This window comes from Heptranchias perlo, chromosome 40 (genome assembly GCF_035084215.1).
Source record: "Heptranchias perlo isolate sHepPer1 chromosome 40, sHepPer1.hap1, whole genome shotgun sequence".
NCBI lineage: Eukaryota > Metazoa > Chordata > Chondrichthyes > Hexanchiformes > Hexanchidae > Heptranchias > Heptranchias perlo.
The window spans coordinates 19,036,176-19,054,246 of record NC_090364.1 but is presented as its reverse complement, the minus strand read 5'-3'; the positions used below and the strand labels follow the sequence as shown (position 1 = coordinate 19,054,246).

Here is an 18,071-nt window from a genome sequence, read left to right as displayed (position 1 = left end):
TTAAGTGAGTGGGTGAGAAGGTGGCAGATGAAGAAAATTGTGAGGAAATGTGAAATTATCCACTTTGGTAGGATGAATAGAAAAGCAGAATATTTTAAAAGGTGAGACACTAACAAATGTTATTCAGAGAGATGTGGGTGTTCTTTTACACGAATAGAGAAAGTTAACATGCAGGTACAGCAAACAATTAGGAAGGCAAATGGTATGTTAGCCTTTTTTTGCAAGGGGGATAGAGTATAAGACTAAGGAGGTCTTGCAATTATATAGGGCTCTGGTGAGGCCACACCTGGAATACTGTGCACTGTTTTGGCCTCCTTACCTAAGGAAAGATATATTTGCCTTAGATAGGGTGCAACGAAGGTTCACTAGATTGATTCCTAGTATGAGAGGGTTGTCCTATGAGGAGGGATTGAGTAAAATAGGCCTATATTCTCTGAAGTTTAGAAGAATGAGAAGTGATCTCATTGAAATGTATAAAATTCATAGAGGGCTTAACAGGTTAGCTGCTGAGAGGCTGTTTTCTCTGGCTGGAGAGTCTAGAACTAGGGATCATAGTCTCAGGATAAGGGGTCAGCCATTTAGGACCGAGATGAGGAGAAATTTCTTCACTCAGAAGGATATGAACCTTCAGAATTCTCTATCCCAGAGGGCTGTGGATGCTCAGTCATACAGTATATTCAAGATTGAGATCGATAGATTTTTGGACACTAAGGGAATCAAGGGATATGGGGATAGGGCAGGAAAGTATATTGTGGAGCCGAGGTCGAAGATGAACCATGACGGAGCAGGCTTGAGGTGCCGTATGACCTACTCCTCCTATTTCTTATGTTCTACCATTTCCTGTTCATGATCCTCCAGCCAGGCTCCTACTCTGCCCACAGCGTTAAGACTGAACTGGTTAAGATCGCAGACAACATCCTGTGTGACTATGACCATGGCCTCCAGTCACTCTACCTCTCCGCTGCCTTCGACACAGTCAATCACACCATCCTCTTTGAGCAGCTCTCATTTACAGACCACTCAATGGTCTGTCTCATTCTTCCATTCTTACTTCTCACATCATCAGCATTTTTTGCCTCCAGTGGTTTCTCCTTCTTTGCCTGCATGATCACCTCTGATATATACTAGGATCCATTCTTAGTCCACTGCTCTTCATTTATATATTACTTGGTGAGATCACCCAGATTCGTGGTGTCGGTTTTTCAATGTGTACAGATGACGCATAGCTCTACCTCTCTGTCTCCTTTGCTCTCATCTATCTGCTCCAGTGGGCATAAGAGTTACCATGCACTTTTTGAAGAAGAGCAGAGCGTTCTCCTAATTTCCTGGACAACATTCTTCCCGCAACCACCAGCAGCAAAATCAGATTATCTGATCATTCATCTCTTTTGCTATTTATAGGATGAGGTTTTGTAAAGATTGGCTGCTGCGTTTGCCTGTATAACTACAGTGACTGCACTTCAAAAGGAATTAATTAATATTTGAAGTGCCGTGGGTGTTCCAAGGTGCTTTATAAATGCAAGTTATTTTTTGCTTCCTTGACCTGAATAAGCCAAAAGTTGTTCCAGCCAAATCTTGGTAAAATTTTTCTCCTGCAAGCACCTATGTACCACTGGCCTTTACCCCAAAAATTTCTCTGATTATAACTTCATCCTAAGCCCACAAGTGCTGATTCTCGATGTACTTCTCAACCCCAAATTCAGCCTCCTCCCCCACATCTGATCCACCATCAGCACTGGTTCTTTCTGCTATGTAACATTGCAACCTCTATGCCAACCCGCCTTCCTCATGCAGAAACCCTTATCTATAACTTTAGTACCTTGAGACTTGATTTCTCCAGCGCTCTCCTTGCCAATTCTCTTCACCACTACAACTACAGCTCATCCAAAATGCCACTGCTTGTAACCTCATCTGCACCAGGACCGATGTCCCCATTGCCCAGCCAATTGACCTTAATGTTCCTTGTCCTCGCCTTCAAATCCTTCACTCCATAATATTCAGCTGTGTGTCCTTGCACATAGCCCCTCTCCTCCAGCACCGGGCTACTCCTTGTTCTTCGCTCTGCCATTGATGGCTTTTCCTTCAGCCACTTTCTGGAACTCTGTTCCCTGCCATCTTCACTTTGCCATCTCCCCCTGCCTTGAAAAGCATCCTTAAGACCCTTTTCTTCAATATACTTTCGCCCTATCCCTCCTGTGCTTCCCAATCACGCCTCTTCCCCCCCTTCCCCCTCCACCCCTTCCCTCTTTTGTTTAGGTTGCCAGCAAATGATAGATTATGTCGGATTAATATGTTTTGCTTTTTGTGGTATATATTAATGATTTAGACTTAAATGTAGGGGGCATGATTAAGAAGTTTGCAAATTATGCAAAAATTGGCCGTGTGGTTGATAGTGAGGAGGAAAGCTGTAGACTGCAGGAAGATATCAATGGACTGGTCAGGTGGGCAGAAAAATGGCAAATGGAATTCAATCCGGAAAAGTGTGAGGTAATGCATTTGGGGAGGGCAAACAAGGCAAGGGAATACACAATAAATGGGAGGATTCTGAGAGGTGTAGAGGAAGAGAGGGACCTTGGAGTGCATGTCCACAGATCCCTCAAGGTAGCAGGACAGGTGGTTAAGGAGGCATACGGGATACTTTCCTTTATTAGCCGAGACACAGAATATAAGAGCAGGGAGGTTATGCTAGAACTGTATAAAACACTAGTTAAGCCACAGCTTGAGTACCATGTACAGTCCTGGTCACCACATTACAGGAAAGATGTAATTGCACGAGAGAGGGTGCAGAGGAGATTTACGAGGATATTGCCAGGACTGGAGAATTTTAGCTATGAGGAAAGATTGGATAGGCTGGGGTTGTTTTCTTTCGAACAGAGGAGGCTGAGGAGAGATTTAATTGAGGTGTATAAAATTGAGAGGCCTAGATAGAGTGGATAGGAAGGACCTATTTCCCTTAGCAGAGAGGCCAATAACCAGGGGGCATAGATTTAAAGTAATTGGTAGGAGGATTAGAGGGGAGCTGAGGAGAAAATTTTCATCCAGAGGGTGGTGGGGGTCTGGAACTCACTGCCTGAAAGAGTGGTAGAGGCAGAAACCCTCATCGCATTTAAAAAGTGCTTGCATATGCACTTGAAGTGCCATAACCTACAAGGCTACGGACCAAGTGCTGGAAAGCGGGATAGCTTTTTTCGGCCGGCACAGACAAGCTGAATGGTCTCCTTCTATGCTGTAAATTTCTATGATTCTACGTCATTTTGTTGGAAGAAGTCTCAAGTGTTGTGGTTAAAGTAGATGGTTTTTGTATGCGGATCGAGGTCTCCCGGCAAACTGGAAACTGCCTCTTAAATGTTCTGCCGTTTTTAAGTTAACCGGTTTAGCCTAATACCTACATGAGAACCAGAATCTGTCCACAAGGAGTTAATATTCCTCTTTAGATGATTGCTTTTATATAGATTTTTGAATTGGAGGAGTTCTTTTCGACAAACCGCTGAGCCTTCTCTTTTTTGGTATGCAGTCCTCAGTCTTGCAATGTATCTTTTGGGATAAGATATTACACATAGAATATGAGAACTTCTTGTATCTATGCAGCCTGGTGCACCCTTGTTAGAACTAAAGGTTAGCATGGAACCTTTTGGTTTAATTGGTCGTACTTGTCAGAAACTTTTGGGTTCAAGTCCCAATACAGGTGTAATCATATAATCTTGGCTGACACTTTGCAGCATTTGCAGGACTGCACCATTGTCTTTTGGATGAAATGTTAAACTGAGGCCTCATAAACAACAACTACTTGCATTTATATAGCGCCTTTAACATCGTAAAATGTCCCAAGGTGTTTCACAGGAGCGTTATCAAACAAAATTTGACACCGAGCTACATAAGGAGGCATTAGGACAAGTGACCAGAAACCTGGTCAAAAAGGAGCGTCTTAAAGGAGGTGGAGAGGTTTAGGGCGGGAATTCCAGAGGTTAGGGCCTAGGCAGCCAATGGTGGAGCGATTAAATCGGGGATGTGCAAGAGGCAAGAATTGGAGGAGCGCAGAGATCTCGGTGGGTTGTAGGGCTGGAGGAGGTAGGGAGGGGCAAGGCCATGGAGGGATTTGAAAGCAGGGATGAGAGCCGGACCGGGAGCCGATGTAGGTCAGCGAGCACAGGGATGATGGGAGAATGGGACTTGGTGTGAGTTAGGATACGAGCAACAGAGTTTTGGATGAGTTCAAGTTTATAAAGGATCTGAAGATGATTCAAAGAAAAGCAGTGAGTTCTCCAGGTGTCCGGGCCAATATTTCTTCCTCAACTAATACCACCATAAACAGATGATCTAGTTATTTATTCATTTGTTGTTTGTGGGCCTTTGGTGCAAATTGGCTGCAATGTTTGCCTACATAACAACAGTGACTGCGCTTCAAAAGTCACCAGTTGCTTATAAAGCATTTTGGAATGTCCCGACGGCACTCTATAAATACAGTTTGGTTCATTCTTTTATGTAAAGCCATTTCTTTTGAAGCAGTCAAGCAAACAATATATTACGTCTTCATGCTTTGGTAGATAGTGAGATTATGCCCTGCAACAATTTTGTTTTGCATCCCCCACCTCTATAACTATTTTTACACATGACCACAGCTATAAATTACATAGCTCTTTCAAATCTGTATCTGTATCAGAATGCAGTGAGATGCACTGGAATGCACTGCCTGAAAGGGTGGTGGAAGCAGATTTAATAACTTTCAAAATGGAATTGGATAAATAGTTGAAGGGGAAAAATTTGCAGGACTATGGGGAAAGACCAGGGGAGTGGGACTAATTGGATAGCTCTTTCAAAGAGCCGGCACAGGCACGATGGGCTGAATGGCCTCCGAAGCTGTCTGATTAAAACAAAAAAAAAATTAGATTTGAGGTTAGGATCAGATCAGCCATGATCTTATTGAATGGCGGAGCAGGCTCGAGGGGCCGATTGGCCTACTCCTGCTCCTGTTTCTTATGTTCTTATGTATCAATTAAATTTGAAACCTGCTGCCTGCCATTATGCCAGCTTTATATTAATTCATATCTGCAGTCCAGCTGCCTCCTATCTTCAATTTTTGAATCTAGCAAAGGGAACAACCTCCATTTTTAAACCCTTGCAGCTTGAAGCAATCTAAAACTAAGACATTCCTAATTTTCTCGGTCTTACCTTGCTTTCCAAAAAGGGTGTTGCCTGTGAATGAGATTATCAAAAGTTTTATTGTAGATTTCCAGGGAAGTGTGAAGCAGTGTACCTTGGATTGCAAGTGTGCCTACATTACCTGGGATGTTAACTGTAGTATACTGGGAGAATTTGTACCATAATATCCACCCCAATTGCTGAAGTGTCTTCATTGGCAACAGGGGCCTATTTGGCACCTTATGGGAATGCAGAATATGGGAGCAGATTCCCTGAACAACAGATTAGGTTACTGAGAGGTATATCTTTGTAAAGTCATTTGTAAGATCTAAGCAGAGAAGATATTCATTAACCCCGAACTGACTAAAGGAACAGTTATAGTTGGAGGTCACATTTGGTCGTTTTGTTCAGAGCATCCACTGGATGACTTGATCCTTGAATGAGCCAACCTGACCAAACAGGTGTTTATTCCATCAGTAATAGACACTTTGGCTTACAGAATGCTTCAACGTTAAAAACCTTCAGTGCTAAATGGAAGTGCCATGTGCAATGGTGACTGCTGGGGTGTGATATTTTTGCCATTTGTGTTTTATTAACCCTTACTATCTGCTCAGAGTTAGTACTTACCTTTTTCAAGGGTTCACCGAACTTCATTCAAGCCTGTCATTTCTTCTGGTAGGAGATTTAATTGGTAAGTACACGGGTTCATTTAAGTGAGCAGGGAATCAAATTTATTTTGTTTGAGATATATAGGGCAGTATGAATCTGTGATACTTGCCTAAAATTGTGTGGAGTTTCTTTTATCCCTGAAAGTAACTATGCAAATTTGTCTTTCCCATCTCTTTTCCCCCCCCCCCCCCCACCCTGCTCCCTCCCATGCAAATCAAATGTCTTTTCCCATTAAACAAATATTGTGGCTTTTAAGGAGCATCAACATTCTATGCAGATTGAACCAATTGGTAATCTGGGAAGCTTTTTTTCATTGGGATTTTATTGAGCTATTTTAATGTACTAATGTCATCCAGTGGCAAAAGTCAAGTATTGAAACTGGTCTGTTGGCCTTTTGATAAGCTATGCTGGTCTGAACAATTAAAAATGGCAAATTCCAGTGTCTAGAATTTTTAGTTTTTACATTTGCAACGAGAGTGAATATGAGAAATGGATAACTTTCCAAAGTATTCATAGTCTTGCATCTGTTTAGTCACCCTCCTGAGTAGGATTAAACCAAGTCTCCACACAAACAGTGGTAAGATTTTTTTCTTTAAACCAGTGTTGTCCAATAAAAATTGCTCAATTGTTCTAGCCACAGGTTTGGCGATGCTGACACTGTTTTAGCCACATGCATTAATTTTAGTAGAAAACACCTTAACACAGACAAAATATTTATTTAACAAACACCTACCACTGTTCAGTAACCAACGAAATAAAGCACTCAAAATGATCAAAAAACACACTCTGCTTTTCATCACTATTTTGCCAACAAAGACATAAAAATGTTAAAGTACACATGCAAATGAGTATAGAAATCACATTCCCAAGGTTGTTTATTGCTCATTTTTAAATTTACATACCAGAAATCCTCTTCTGGATTCCCACTTAGCTACATGTGGCTAGTGGCTAATGTATACATCAAATGTACAGCACAGAAACAGGCCATTCGGTCCAATGGGTCCATGCCGGTGTTTATGCTCGACACAAGCCTCCTCCCATCCTACTTCATCTAACCCTATCAGCATATCCTTCTATTACTTTCTCCCTCATGTGTTTATCCAGCTTCCCCTTGAATGCATCTATGCTAGTCGCCTCAACTGCTCCTTGTGGTAGCGAGTTCCACATTCTCACCATTCTTTGGGTACAGAAGTTTCTCCTGAATTCCCTATTGGATTTATTAGTGACTATCTTATATTTATGGCCCCTAGTTCTGGTCTCACCCACAAGTTGAAACATCTCTACGTCTACCCTATTAAACCCTTTCATAATCTTAATCAGGTCACCCGTCAGACTTCTCTTTTCTAGAGAAAAGAGCCCCAGCCTGCTCAGTCTTTCCTGATAGGTACAACCTCTCAGTTCTGGTCTCATCCTAGTAAATCTTTTTTGCACCTTCTCCAGTGCCTCTATATCCTTTTTATAATATGGAGACCAGAACTGTTCACAGTACTCCAAGTGTGGTCTAACCAAGGTTCTATACAAGTTTAACATAACTTCTCTGCTTTTCAGTTCTGTCCCTCTAGAAATGAACCCCAGTGCTTTGTTTGATTTTTTTTTTATATATGGCTTTATCAACCTGTTTTTAGTGATTTGAATATCTGTACCCCCAGATCATCCCTCTGCTCCTCTACCCCATTTAGACTTATTAGCCAAGCAGTATGTGGCACCCTTATTCTTCCTACCAAAATGTAATAGCTCACATTTATCTATATTGAAATTCATTTGCCAATTACACGCCCATTCTGCAAGTTTATTAATGTCTTCCTGTATTTTGTCGCGGTCCTCCTCAGTATTAATTATATCCCCCAATTTGGTGTCATCCGCAGAGTTTGAAATTGTCCTTCCGATTCCCGAGTCCAAATCGTTTATGTAAATGGTGAACAACAGTGGTCCTGGCACCGATCCTTGTGGAACACCACTTCCCACCTTTTGTCAGCACTGCTTTAAATGCTTTGTATGCTTCGTGGTTGTAATTCTTTAATCAACTGTTGTGGAACAGTTCTGGTCTCTATCAGACTTTCTCCAGAATTTTGTTACGGTGACAATCATATACAGATGCTTACACATTTAAATCGCTGTATCACTGCCAATAAACTAGATTTTAATCCTAAAGTCATGGCTTCATGCTATGGATAAATCAGGTTGTATGCAATGCATTTTTTAAATTGTACTTTAGCTTAATCGAATAAAGTAGCAATTTGTATTGAACCAAAAAGACTCAGTTTAGCACTATTCTTAATATCTAGAAGTTTTCATGCAGTTGCCGTTGGTTTCTTGTCTCACAGTAACTGCATTCTCTTTTGTCTTGGTATTAGCATTAAAATTTTGCTGGACCTTAGAATTGTAGGTGAAAGGTTTTGATATTTTGACCAAATCTATGTTTTGCAGCCAATTACAATTTAAAATTGTTGACAGTCCAAAATATGATATTTGCATAATAACATTTTGCCAGCCATAATTCCAAGCAATATCTTACTTAAAGGGCAGTTTCATGAATGCTACAACCAGGTATACTACAGAGTAATGGGACATGGTCAGCATTCAGAGTTCACATGTGTTGATCTCTGTATCTCCAACCATGCTGCCCAGGGATTTGCCAAGTGGAGGATGGGCACTAAAAATCAGAAGCACCTTCTAGTGGCTGATTGGCAGGGGAGAGGACCATTAGTAGGAGCCATGGAACAGGCCTTTTAGATAAGGGAAGTTGATGCAGGAGAGGGATTAGAGGAAGAACAACAACTACTGGATGTGAGCATTTGTTTTTTGTTTCTCTGTTCAATTACTAGGTAACTTTGCTTTACACTTTCTATAGTTTTTCTACATTTTGTAGTCTCATGCCTGTTGTCTTTGGTTGTGGGATCCACCACTTTTTTTTGCTCTCCCCAATAAAGAAAAAGGAAAAGCATGCTATTGGGGGAGCTTATCCGACAAATAGCACAATGGAAGGGTTCTGTTTAAACTATAATCTTAATGGATCTCTTGCATTATGGATGCTGAGATAGCCTGACCTGCTCATAGGAGTACAAAAAAGGAACAGTGCTGAATCTTGGTGCAGATTGAATGGTGACATATGGAGTAGGGGGTTTACCAAGGGAGTGATAGGCCGTGATATGAGTACGATTGATTCAATTCAGCCCACTAAAAATGTAGGTAAAACTACTGAGCTTTTGATTTCGGATCAACTATTTGAAAACTTAAACTTTTGAGTCCTGGTCAGTTGAACTTCTGCATCTGCAGTGACCTAGTGTTGCATCTGCACTTGATTATCTCCATTTGTCATCTACATCTGTATTGGAGTCACATTGGAACGATCCCTGTCAGTCGGCAAAATGAGGACTAACCAATTGTCAAGCTCATAGGTTCTCTTCTTATTCCCTCCTTCTCTTCACCTCCCTCAAAAAAAACAAAATGCTACATTTTCAAATTACAGACATCTTATGCAATCTGCAGTTGACCAAACTGGAAACAATCGTTTATTTGCAACTCAGTTGATTCCTAGCTTAATGTTGAAAAAGACATGTCTGAAAATACTGAATACAAGCTGAAAATTTGTTAATGCATGATTCAACAATGGCCATTCTTAATGATGATTTAAAAAGAAAATCTAAAAGACTGGATTTAAGTTGCTGGTCAATAACTTGTATTTCTGATCATGTGTAACATCTAATATTGTTTTTCTGATTTGGTGCTGGAACTGAATTTGTATAGACAGTGCAAACTTTTCAGTTTATTTTTGAAAAGTTGAAGCATTTCAAAAGTCCAGTGCATTCCCGGTGGGCATTTTTGGGTGGAGGGGTATCAGAATTTATTTAGAGATACTTAATAGTTCAAATAACTGGGGGAAAAAATGGAACTGTTTGTGTAAGGCTCTGTAAACTGACAGTTGCGGTTAGTCAAAATCAAAATATGATTATCTAAACTGGAAAGAAAGGACTCCTTTATATTTAAAGCATATGGGTTGCATATAACTACAAAGTTATTTTTTTCCTCCCTTCCAGGACATGTAATATTGCAGTTAGATGCTTTGTTGAATTTGCTGGCCGTTACTCTTTTTTTCCTATACAAACTGAACAATTTGGCCCCTTGTTTTATTTATAAAGGTTCAGTGTATCTTTGCCTGCCTACTTCAATCTGCAAGGGAGTTACAGAAACACCCCGCGTTCATCGAGCCGTGAGTCATGACTAATTTTTCCAGCTGTGTTAATAAATGTGGACAAGGAAACGGTCAATTTTAATAGCTGCAATATACAAAGATACGGTGTACACAACAATGGAAAATGAGTAGACTGCAATGCAGTAGCAACTCTGGCCAGACCAATTTGATATGTAGGTTTACTTCAGCTTTGGGGGAATCATTAGAAAGGATACTACTGCTAAACTATAAGCAGCAATTTGAGACCACTAGATTGAAACTGGGACCAGTATTTACTGCACACATGCAGTGATTTAATTGCATTGTTTGCTCACATCAAGAAACAAATTCTGGAGCAGTTGGGGTTGCCACGTTTTATTGCCCTGGGCCTAAATGCAAATTTCCCATTTTAAAAACTGTGGGTCATCAAAATTGTTTTTTCACTCACTGAAGATGTTTTTTTTCAGGGTGATGGTGGTGCCAAACAAGAATTGGCTTGGCTGTACAGTGCGGCTATATATCCAGATCTAGCACTAAAGGGCCACATAGTTGCTTAATCTAAAAAGAGCAATCCTCTCGACTCAGGGTTGCACTTTACAAGTAATGAACGTTACACTTGTGATTAATATCAAGGATGACAGGTGATTGGGGCAAAAGGCTGAATTTACAGGCAGAGCCACAAACTGTTGTAATGAAGGTAAAACCTTAGAACCTGATGATACACACCTAAATAATCCTGCCATGTCATATCCTGGAGCGTGAAATATCCATACTTCATCAGATGCACATGAAAAGAGGACTATCCAAGAAATTATGACGTTACACCATGTTGTGGGAACACAGAAACTGTTTCTTCTCTCCCTCCCTGTGAGTGCAGCCATATAGGACAGGGAAAGATTTACAGACTGATCAGCTCTACTCATCTATCCTTCCTACTGGCATGCTTTTTTGTTTGCAGAGGGAAGGGAGAGGAGATCTTTTGTGTTGCCAGTTCAATCTTATTTTAGTCTTAAGTATCCAAACATAATGTTATTTCTCCCCAGAATGTGGGAGAAGGTTTCATATGTGCTAAGGATCAGTGATCAGTTTTGTTTCTGTAAACATCTATTTGAAAATTGCTGGTGGGCAGAGCTGCATGGGATCATCAAAATATAAATGCGAACTTGGTCCCTGTTGCAGAAGCAAAGCTTGGAACATCCATCCCTCCCATTAAACTGTACTGATGTTCTTGCTCATTCTCCTGATCCATGAGGGAATTTCCTCCATGCTGTACTTTGTTTAGTTTTTTTTTAATATATGCTTCACCTACCCTACTTGGATCTGGCACTCTGATCCTGGAATTGTTGTTCTGGTTCAGTTTTTTTTTATGGTGTATTGTGAATGCAAGCCAGTTTAGAAAACTTCACAATAAGTGCTTTGATCAGTTTGTTTGAGTAATGAAGTGAATTGCAACTACAGCATGGTGGTTCATCGAAGTTTATATTGGCCTGTGCTTTCTCATCACAGTGCTGGAGTGTTACTAGTTACTTCTGCATGGAGAATTGAAGCATTGTCTGTACAGCTGAAAATAATCGTATCACTCTTGACCAGCATTTTTCACTCTGAGGAGTTGAAAGTATTCAGGTCTTTTGTGGTGCCTTATTCTCTCCTAAACCCAGCAGGAGCTGTCCTTTTCTAAGACTCCACAATCAGGAATGTGAACCTCAGCTGTCTCTGGAGAGAGAGTAAGCTGGGGAGAGGAGCAGTTTACTGTTTTTAAAGACACACAACTTACATGTGAGAATATTCTGTCCATCTTAAAAACAGTATCTCAATTCCATGTGTATTATAAAACTGCACATCTAGTGCATATAGACTAGCACTCAAAAAGCCTTTTGTATTATGAGCAGTAAAATTGACTCTAGGGTATTATGATGGTGGGGTGGGGAAATCATTCATTGTGATGCCTGACATTCTCCAGAATTTTTTTGTAAGTTGCTGCCCATCTGCTGTACTTTCTCTAATGACCAGAATCAGTAACGATGCTCCTTTTTTAATCATAAAAATGTATCACAATAGCCCCAGCTTTAAATCAAGTGGCCTTAATTGCTACAGTGTATTAACTTAGCAGTAGATTTCCTTCTACAGTTAATGGTCTTATGGTAATAGTCCACAAGATCATTTATTAAAACATTAACAAAACTAATTGAGTAGTGTCATAAGTGACAAGGGCATGTATACCCAAATTTCATTCGAAGGACGAGCATGTAGAACTGTTATATACAATAGCTTGGTACATAGGCATCAAACAAGGCTTGACATTGTGCTACTTTGATCCATCTGTTACACTGCAAGGTTATTGGGTACATTTGTTGGTTAAGTATAACTAGAAGATTATTTGCCCCTATTTCTTCCCCAGACTCAGCACAGTGGCCTTTGTATGTAATGTTGGGGGTGCACATGGTTGTTTATCGATAATGGATGTGTGTAAGTGCGTTCCAATGCAGTTCTCTCAATAGAGGAACTCTGATGGCCTAAACAATGATAATTAAGTTGATCAACATTATCTGAATCCTGAAATGTGATTTTACTGTCCATTCACTTTGAAGTATGTTATTGCTTCATAATATGTATGATGGTGAATTTAAATTGAGTTGACTTTCTTAGTGTTGTGGTGCAAGCCTGCCTGTTTGATTTGGCAGTTTTTGCAGTGCTGTTTGAAGATGAAAGTAGTGTTGCATAGCTTAGGTTTACCAATTTGATACAGCTTCTGAAGGATAATGGATTTTGGGACATGGATAGTCAAGAGGCAATCTGGATAACCATAAAATGTCTGCCAAGAATGGAAAATATGGACACTATATTGTTGCAGTACCTATTGGCAGAACTTATGTACTCCTGCAGTATAATATCGAACAGACCTGAATATTTGACCATCAGTTTCTGAATGTTCACAAAAACAGTCAAACCCACTTTCTCCCCTTTTCCCCTCACAAGCCTTCTTACTTTTAAAAAGTACATTTCCAGAAAGGTATTGGACTCAATGGCATTATCAAGTATTTTTAAATAAATACTATCAAAATCACGTGATGGCAATCTCACTTCATTAGCAGGGGCATTTCACTCAGTTTTCTTTAGGGGCTTTATTCCGTTACCTCCTTGCAAGTAGCAAATATACCCAATAACATTCTGTTAGGAATTAGAACATTAAAGACTTAAAAATGCACTACAAATCCAGGCTTCAATTTAAACTGTGCCTTAGGGGTAATTACTCTGAGCTGAGCCATTGTCATTTGAGTAACTCTGCTTATTGGAAAGGTAGACTTTGTTTAGGCTCAAGTATGGCCCTGATGCATTTGCTGTCTGCAAAAATGTCTATGCTATCTTGCATCCAGTTCTTGTTGCCAGCTTTCTACTAAGGAGCAGTAAATTTCTAAATTTGAGGTAAGCTCTGAGCTCAGTATAGAATTTAATACTTCTGGCACTTGTTTGCCAAATAATTGATACAAAATATACCTCTTCGCAAGCAAATGGGTTGTGTATTTGCTCGAGGCTTAGGACAATTGATTGCAGTCCCAATCATGCATTGCATAATCATTCCAGAAGTCATTGGCCACATATTCAAAATTGTGACCATTGATCGATCATTCACTTCAATCATGAAATTAAATAAACTGTAGAGTATTAGACTGCTAAATAATGTTTTTGCAAATAAATATGTCAAGGCTTGTTCAGAAAGGTATCAATCTATTGGATATGGCATTCTATGTAAGATCAAATCAGCAACAAGATTCAGTAAAAGATTTAAGTAGAAGCAGTCAGGGGCTAAAGTTCATTCTATTCAAACCCAAATCCCTCTAGTTTTTCCCCTAAGGTTCCATTTCCTTATCTTATGCTAGTTTGTGGTTTAATCACTCATTAGGAAAAGGACAATGTCTAGTTCATCTTGCATTTTTTTTAGTTGTGGCTTCAATGATGAAAAGTCAAAACTATTCTAGTTAGATAGTATGTGAAACATAAATTATTTAATTTTAACAGCCTTGAGTTGAAATAGTGCCTGAAGTGTATGAGAGATGATCCTTCTCACAGTTGTGCAGTGCAAAAGTTTTAAACCTACATTTTAATTTGGAATGGCCTTCAGAGAAGTAAACTGCTGTCAACCAAGTGTTTACTGTTACTATTTTGAACACGCTGTTTAAAACCAAAAAAAAAGGTAATTTAGTTCCATTTTGTAGAACTGCTTGATGTGTGATTGGTGTAAGTCCCTTCTTGCAGGTGTATAACACTGAACACTCTCCCCTTTTTAACTTCCCAACATCCAGGGTGTAAAACATTGTGCAGCTGAGGCACTAATAGTGGAAGAGATGGAAGCTGGTGTCCTGGGGGCACTCGCAGTGTGTATTCTCATATTTGCAAGCTTTTTCAATCTATATTTTTGTTTTTCCCTCAGTTCTTTTTAAACAAGGATGCTTTGCAGTTGATTTCAAATGACATAATTTTACTGGGCTGAAAGAATTCCATATAGTATCATGTCTTGGAAAAGAACTGTGTACAGAATCCTGAAAAGTAGATGTGGAATTAATAAACACCATGTCGACTGAGCCAACTGTGCAGTTTGGGGGTTATTAGTCTATAAAATAATTTTTTTAAATTAATTGTCTTTTTTTCATGTTTTCGTACTCTGAGCAGTTTATATCCATTAAACAATGCTTTACCCTCACAGGAGTTCACCTGACACACGGTCTATGTTTGGACCACTGCAACACAGCATCTGTAGGGTAGGGTGATGCAACTACCAAAATTATATTTGTGAAGATTTGCATATTGTTTGGCGTGTGATCTTAATGGAGCTTACATTATTTCCCATGTGTTTTTTTTGTAACAGCATCCTAAATTTTGCCACTTGCGCACATGGGTTTATAATTAACAAGTTAACTGCTTGGAGTAGTTTAGACCAAGTGAACGCGCTGCACTTCTGTGACATAATTGAGGTTATAAAATTCTGGACGGTGCTTTTTAATGTATTTATAACTCGTCTTCTGAGTGGTGTTTTCATCTTTTTTTAATTTTTTTTTTAGTTTTATGTGATTTCAATGTGTTTTTCTCCTGTCCGTTATCGCTCACATATGTAATGGCTCCAATGCAGCTAGATGAAAGAAGTACGTGGGCAGGTGTATAAAGTGGGTTCGAATCAGGTCAGTATGGAGAATACTGTAAGTGACCGCATCTGAATACCCTTACCTAAATTGGAATCCTAATTTTAATTTGGTTGTTTTGGCATGATTGCTGTCAAAAATGGAGTTCAGATAGTCATTTTAGTTGCTTCAAGTGATAGTGCAACCTCTTTAAATCTTTAGTAGGAGCCTCATTTGGTTTCTCTTAAGGTAGGACAAGGAGCTCAGACCTCCTTTAAATAAATCTGTTGATATGGACCACTTTGCCCGTTCCAGTAAGTTTGTAAGTTTGAAATTTGACTGTAGTACAATGTGACACACATCGCTCTCTGAGCGTGCACAGTCCAGATAGACTGGCAATTTTGTTGGTGAACTTCTTTCCAAGCAGCCGGCGTAACTGTATCCAGCTTTGTAGTTATCACAAAGTTGATTTTCCTACAGGTTTTATTTCCAAGACATGGTACTTACCTGGAACCTTCTTCACATGGCTGATTGATGACCTCTTAAAATACAAGTTGCCCTAAACAAACGTGAAATCATCTGTGTGATTTGTAATATTAACCTATAGTAAACGTACTTGGGTGAAAAAGTATGTTTCCGATTGCCTTCTTGCCCTGCAAGTCCAGGCCCCGAAAGGAATGTCACATGACTACTGTCACATTTATTTTGTACCTTGGGTGAAACCATGAAAGCCTGTCCAGGCGTTGAAGAAATTTCTAGTAACCCGTAATGGGAAGGGAAGGGGGAATTCTCGGACTGAGGTGTGACGCATGAGTGGTGTACTAGTCCCCACTAAGGCTGGTTTTTACAGGTAATGGACAGTCTGGCAGGATTGAGGTACTGGCTACAGACCTGTTCATGTTGCAATATCTACAGAGTGAAAGGTCATGTGTTTGATGCCAGTAGTCTCTGGAATGTTGTGATTCTACAACAATTAATCCACCTTGTGCACCATAGTACTGCATATAATGCATTCATTCTGGTGGAAACCTGCTGTATTAGTATGTACACGTAAGTTTGTTTTTGAGAAGTGCCATTTTAGTCTGAGATAGCAGTGATATTTTCCAAATGCCTAAACATTAACTCATTGTTTCAGATGTAGTCGCACAGGAGAATTTGCCAACCTTTTAAAACATAACAAAAATTACTTATCTTTCCCTTTCTATTTAGAACAGTTCTAATATTTGATCAAATTTTTACACTAGTGCACATTTATACAAAATTATTTTGCTTTTGTAGAGTCCTATAGTAGTGAATAACTTAATAACAAGCAGCTACTGGATGTGCAAAAAACAACTATCTTGATTTCCATAACTACTTGGAGACAGGCCATGTCAAATAAACAATCAGGTAGGAGGAAGTTGGGGGCTAAACTGAACAAGGGGCTTAAACTCAATATTCAGAATTTTATGCTTTAGTTAATATTCCACATCTTTAGTTGTGAGGACCTGTTGGGTTGTAGTTAAACTGTTCATATGTATCTGGATACAGCATTGTGCTTCCTATCGACTTTTTGAAAGCTCATAAAAGTAACTTGATTTTCAATGGCCTTTTTAGTTTTGGTAATTTTACTGCAAATATCTCCAGACTGATCTGTTTTAATTAAATTTTAAATTTTTTTTTGCTAAAACCTTCAAGCTATTATTACTGAGCCATTTTACAGACACTACTGTGTGTGCATTTTTAATTGTGTCTAGTGTAGGAAAGGCACAAGGTATTGGAAACATACTTTGTCAGAGGGATGGAGGCTGGGATTTCTTGTTTCATGTGTGTGTATGGATCATAGTTTTCTGTCTAACCCTGCTTTGTACTATGACCTCTGTATTACAGGAGATGCCAGTCGGCAGCGAATCAGATTTACTGACGATCGAGTCTGCAAGAGTCACCTCCTGAGCTGCTGCCCGCACGATATTCTTTCTGGAACGGTAATGTATTTTGTTAAATGAAAATACATGCCTATTTCATTTCATAATCTTTTGCTTGGAAATTGGTCAAACCCGATACTGAACAGTTTCATGCCTGGCACTTGCATTTCTGTTACTGTGCTTTTTGCTAAAATAGGAGCACTTTGTAATAAAGTTGGAGTCCACTTATGCAGCTCCTGGTTAGATCAGGTTACTCAAGTACAACCTTTCCTGTCACTTCGGTGTCTAATAAGCACAGGATCAATTCTGTAAATTCAGTCATTCTGCCTTTAAGGCAAACCATTTAGACTCAAATTGTAATCCACTGTCCAGTTTGCTGCTCTCTTACACAGTATTTTAATGGATCTCCCATGGCATTGCTCACAGTAAATTGTATGATGCTTAGTTTTATAATGACAGGAATATTATATCATGTTGTACACAGTATTATTTTACTGCTAAGGTGGAGCTATTAGCTGGTTTATCCATTTAAAGCCAGAAAGGCTAATTGCGGTTTAAATAAATGTATCCTGAACTTGCTCAGTTTATTGCTATTTTGTCAGGGATCTGCATCTTGGAATATGCTCACCAGACACCTAACATTTCAAGATTTTTTTGCATATGTAGAACAAAGTGTGACGCTTGTCAGTGCGTACTGATGCACTTGCTCATGATAAGTCGTGATTTTATAAGGACTGGAAAATTATGGCATGCAATGCAGAATATTATCCAATTGCTATGGTGAAGCTATGTCATTTTAAGTGTAAATGGTAAGAACTCTGGTATTTTCTGCTCGGAGAGTTTTGCGTACATTCCAAATGACCACCTTTGTTTTTTAATACTTTTTTAAAGCATTATGGACAGGAAATGTGCAATAGATGTATCTTGTTAGTGCATGTTTCCAGTGAAGTTGCTCATGGCAAGTAGGATTGTACCTTGTTTTATAAGAACAGTGTTATATTATGAAATGTAGATGTAGTACTCTACTGTTAAGTGCAATTGTATCCCTTTAAGGTCACAAAGTTTAATTTCTAT

The 18,071-nt window shown here is 39.4% G+C and overlaps 1 protein-coding gene across 6 annotated transcripts in view; it reads left to right on the top strand.

Moving 5' to 3' along the window:
• LOC137305772 (putative RNA-binding protein Luc7-like 2) overlaps nt 1-18,071 on the top strand; it is an 89,786-nt gene that overhangs the window by 16,757 nt on the left and 54,958 nt on the right. For 3 of the 6 annotated variants that reach the window (XM_067974723.1, XM_067974722.1, XM_067974726.1), the window contains one exon: nt 16,963-17,057. In XM_067974723.1, coding sequence (XP_067830824.1) covers nt 16,963-17,057 — 95 coding nt within the window. Of the gene's footprint in view, nt 1-9,951; nt 10,019-15,051; nt 15,154-16,370; nt 16,483-16,962; nt 17,058-18,071 lie in introns of those variants that run through there. The other 3 variants (XM_067974727.1, XM_067974725.1, XM_067974724.1) reach the window with 3 other exon arrangements.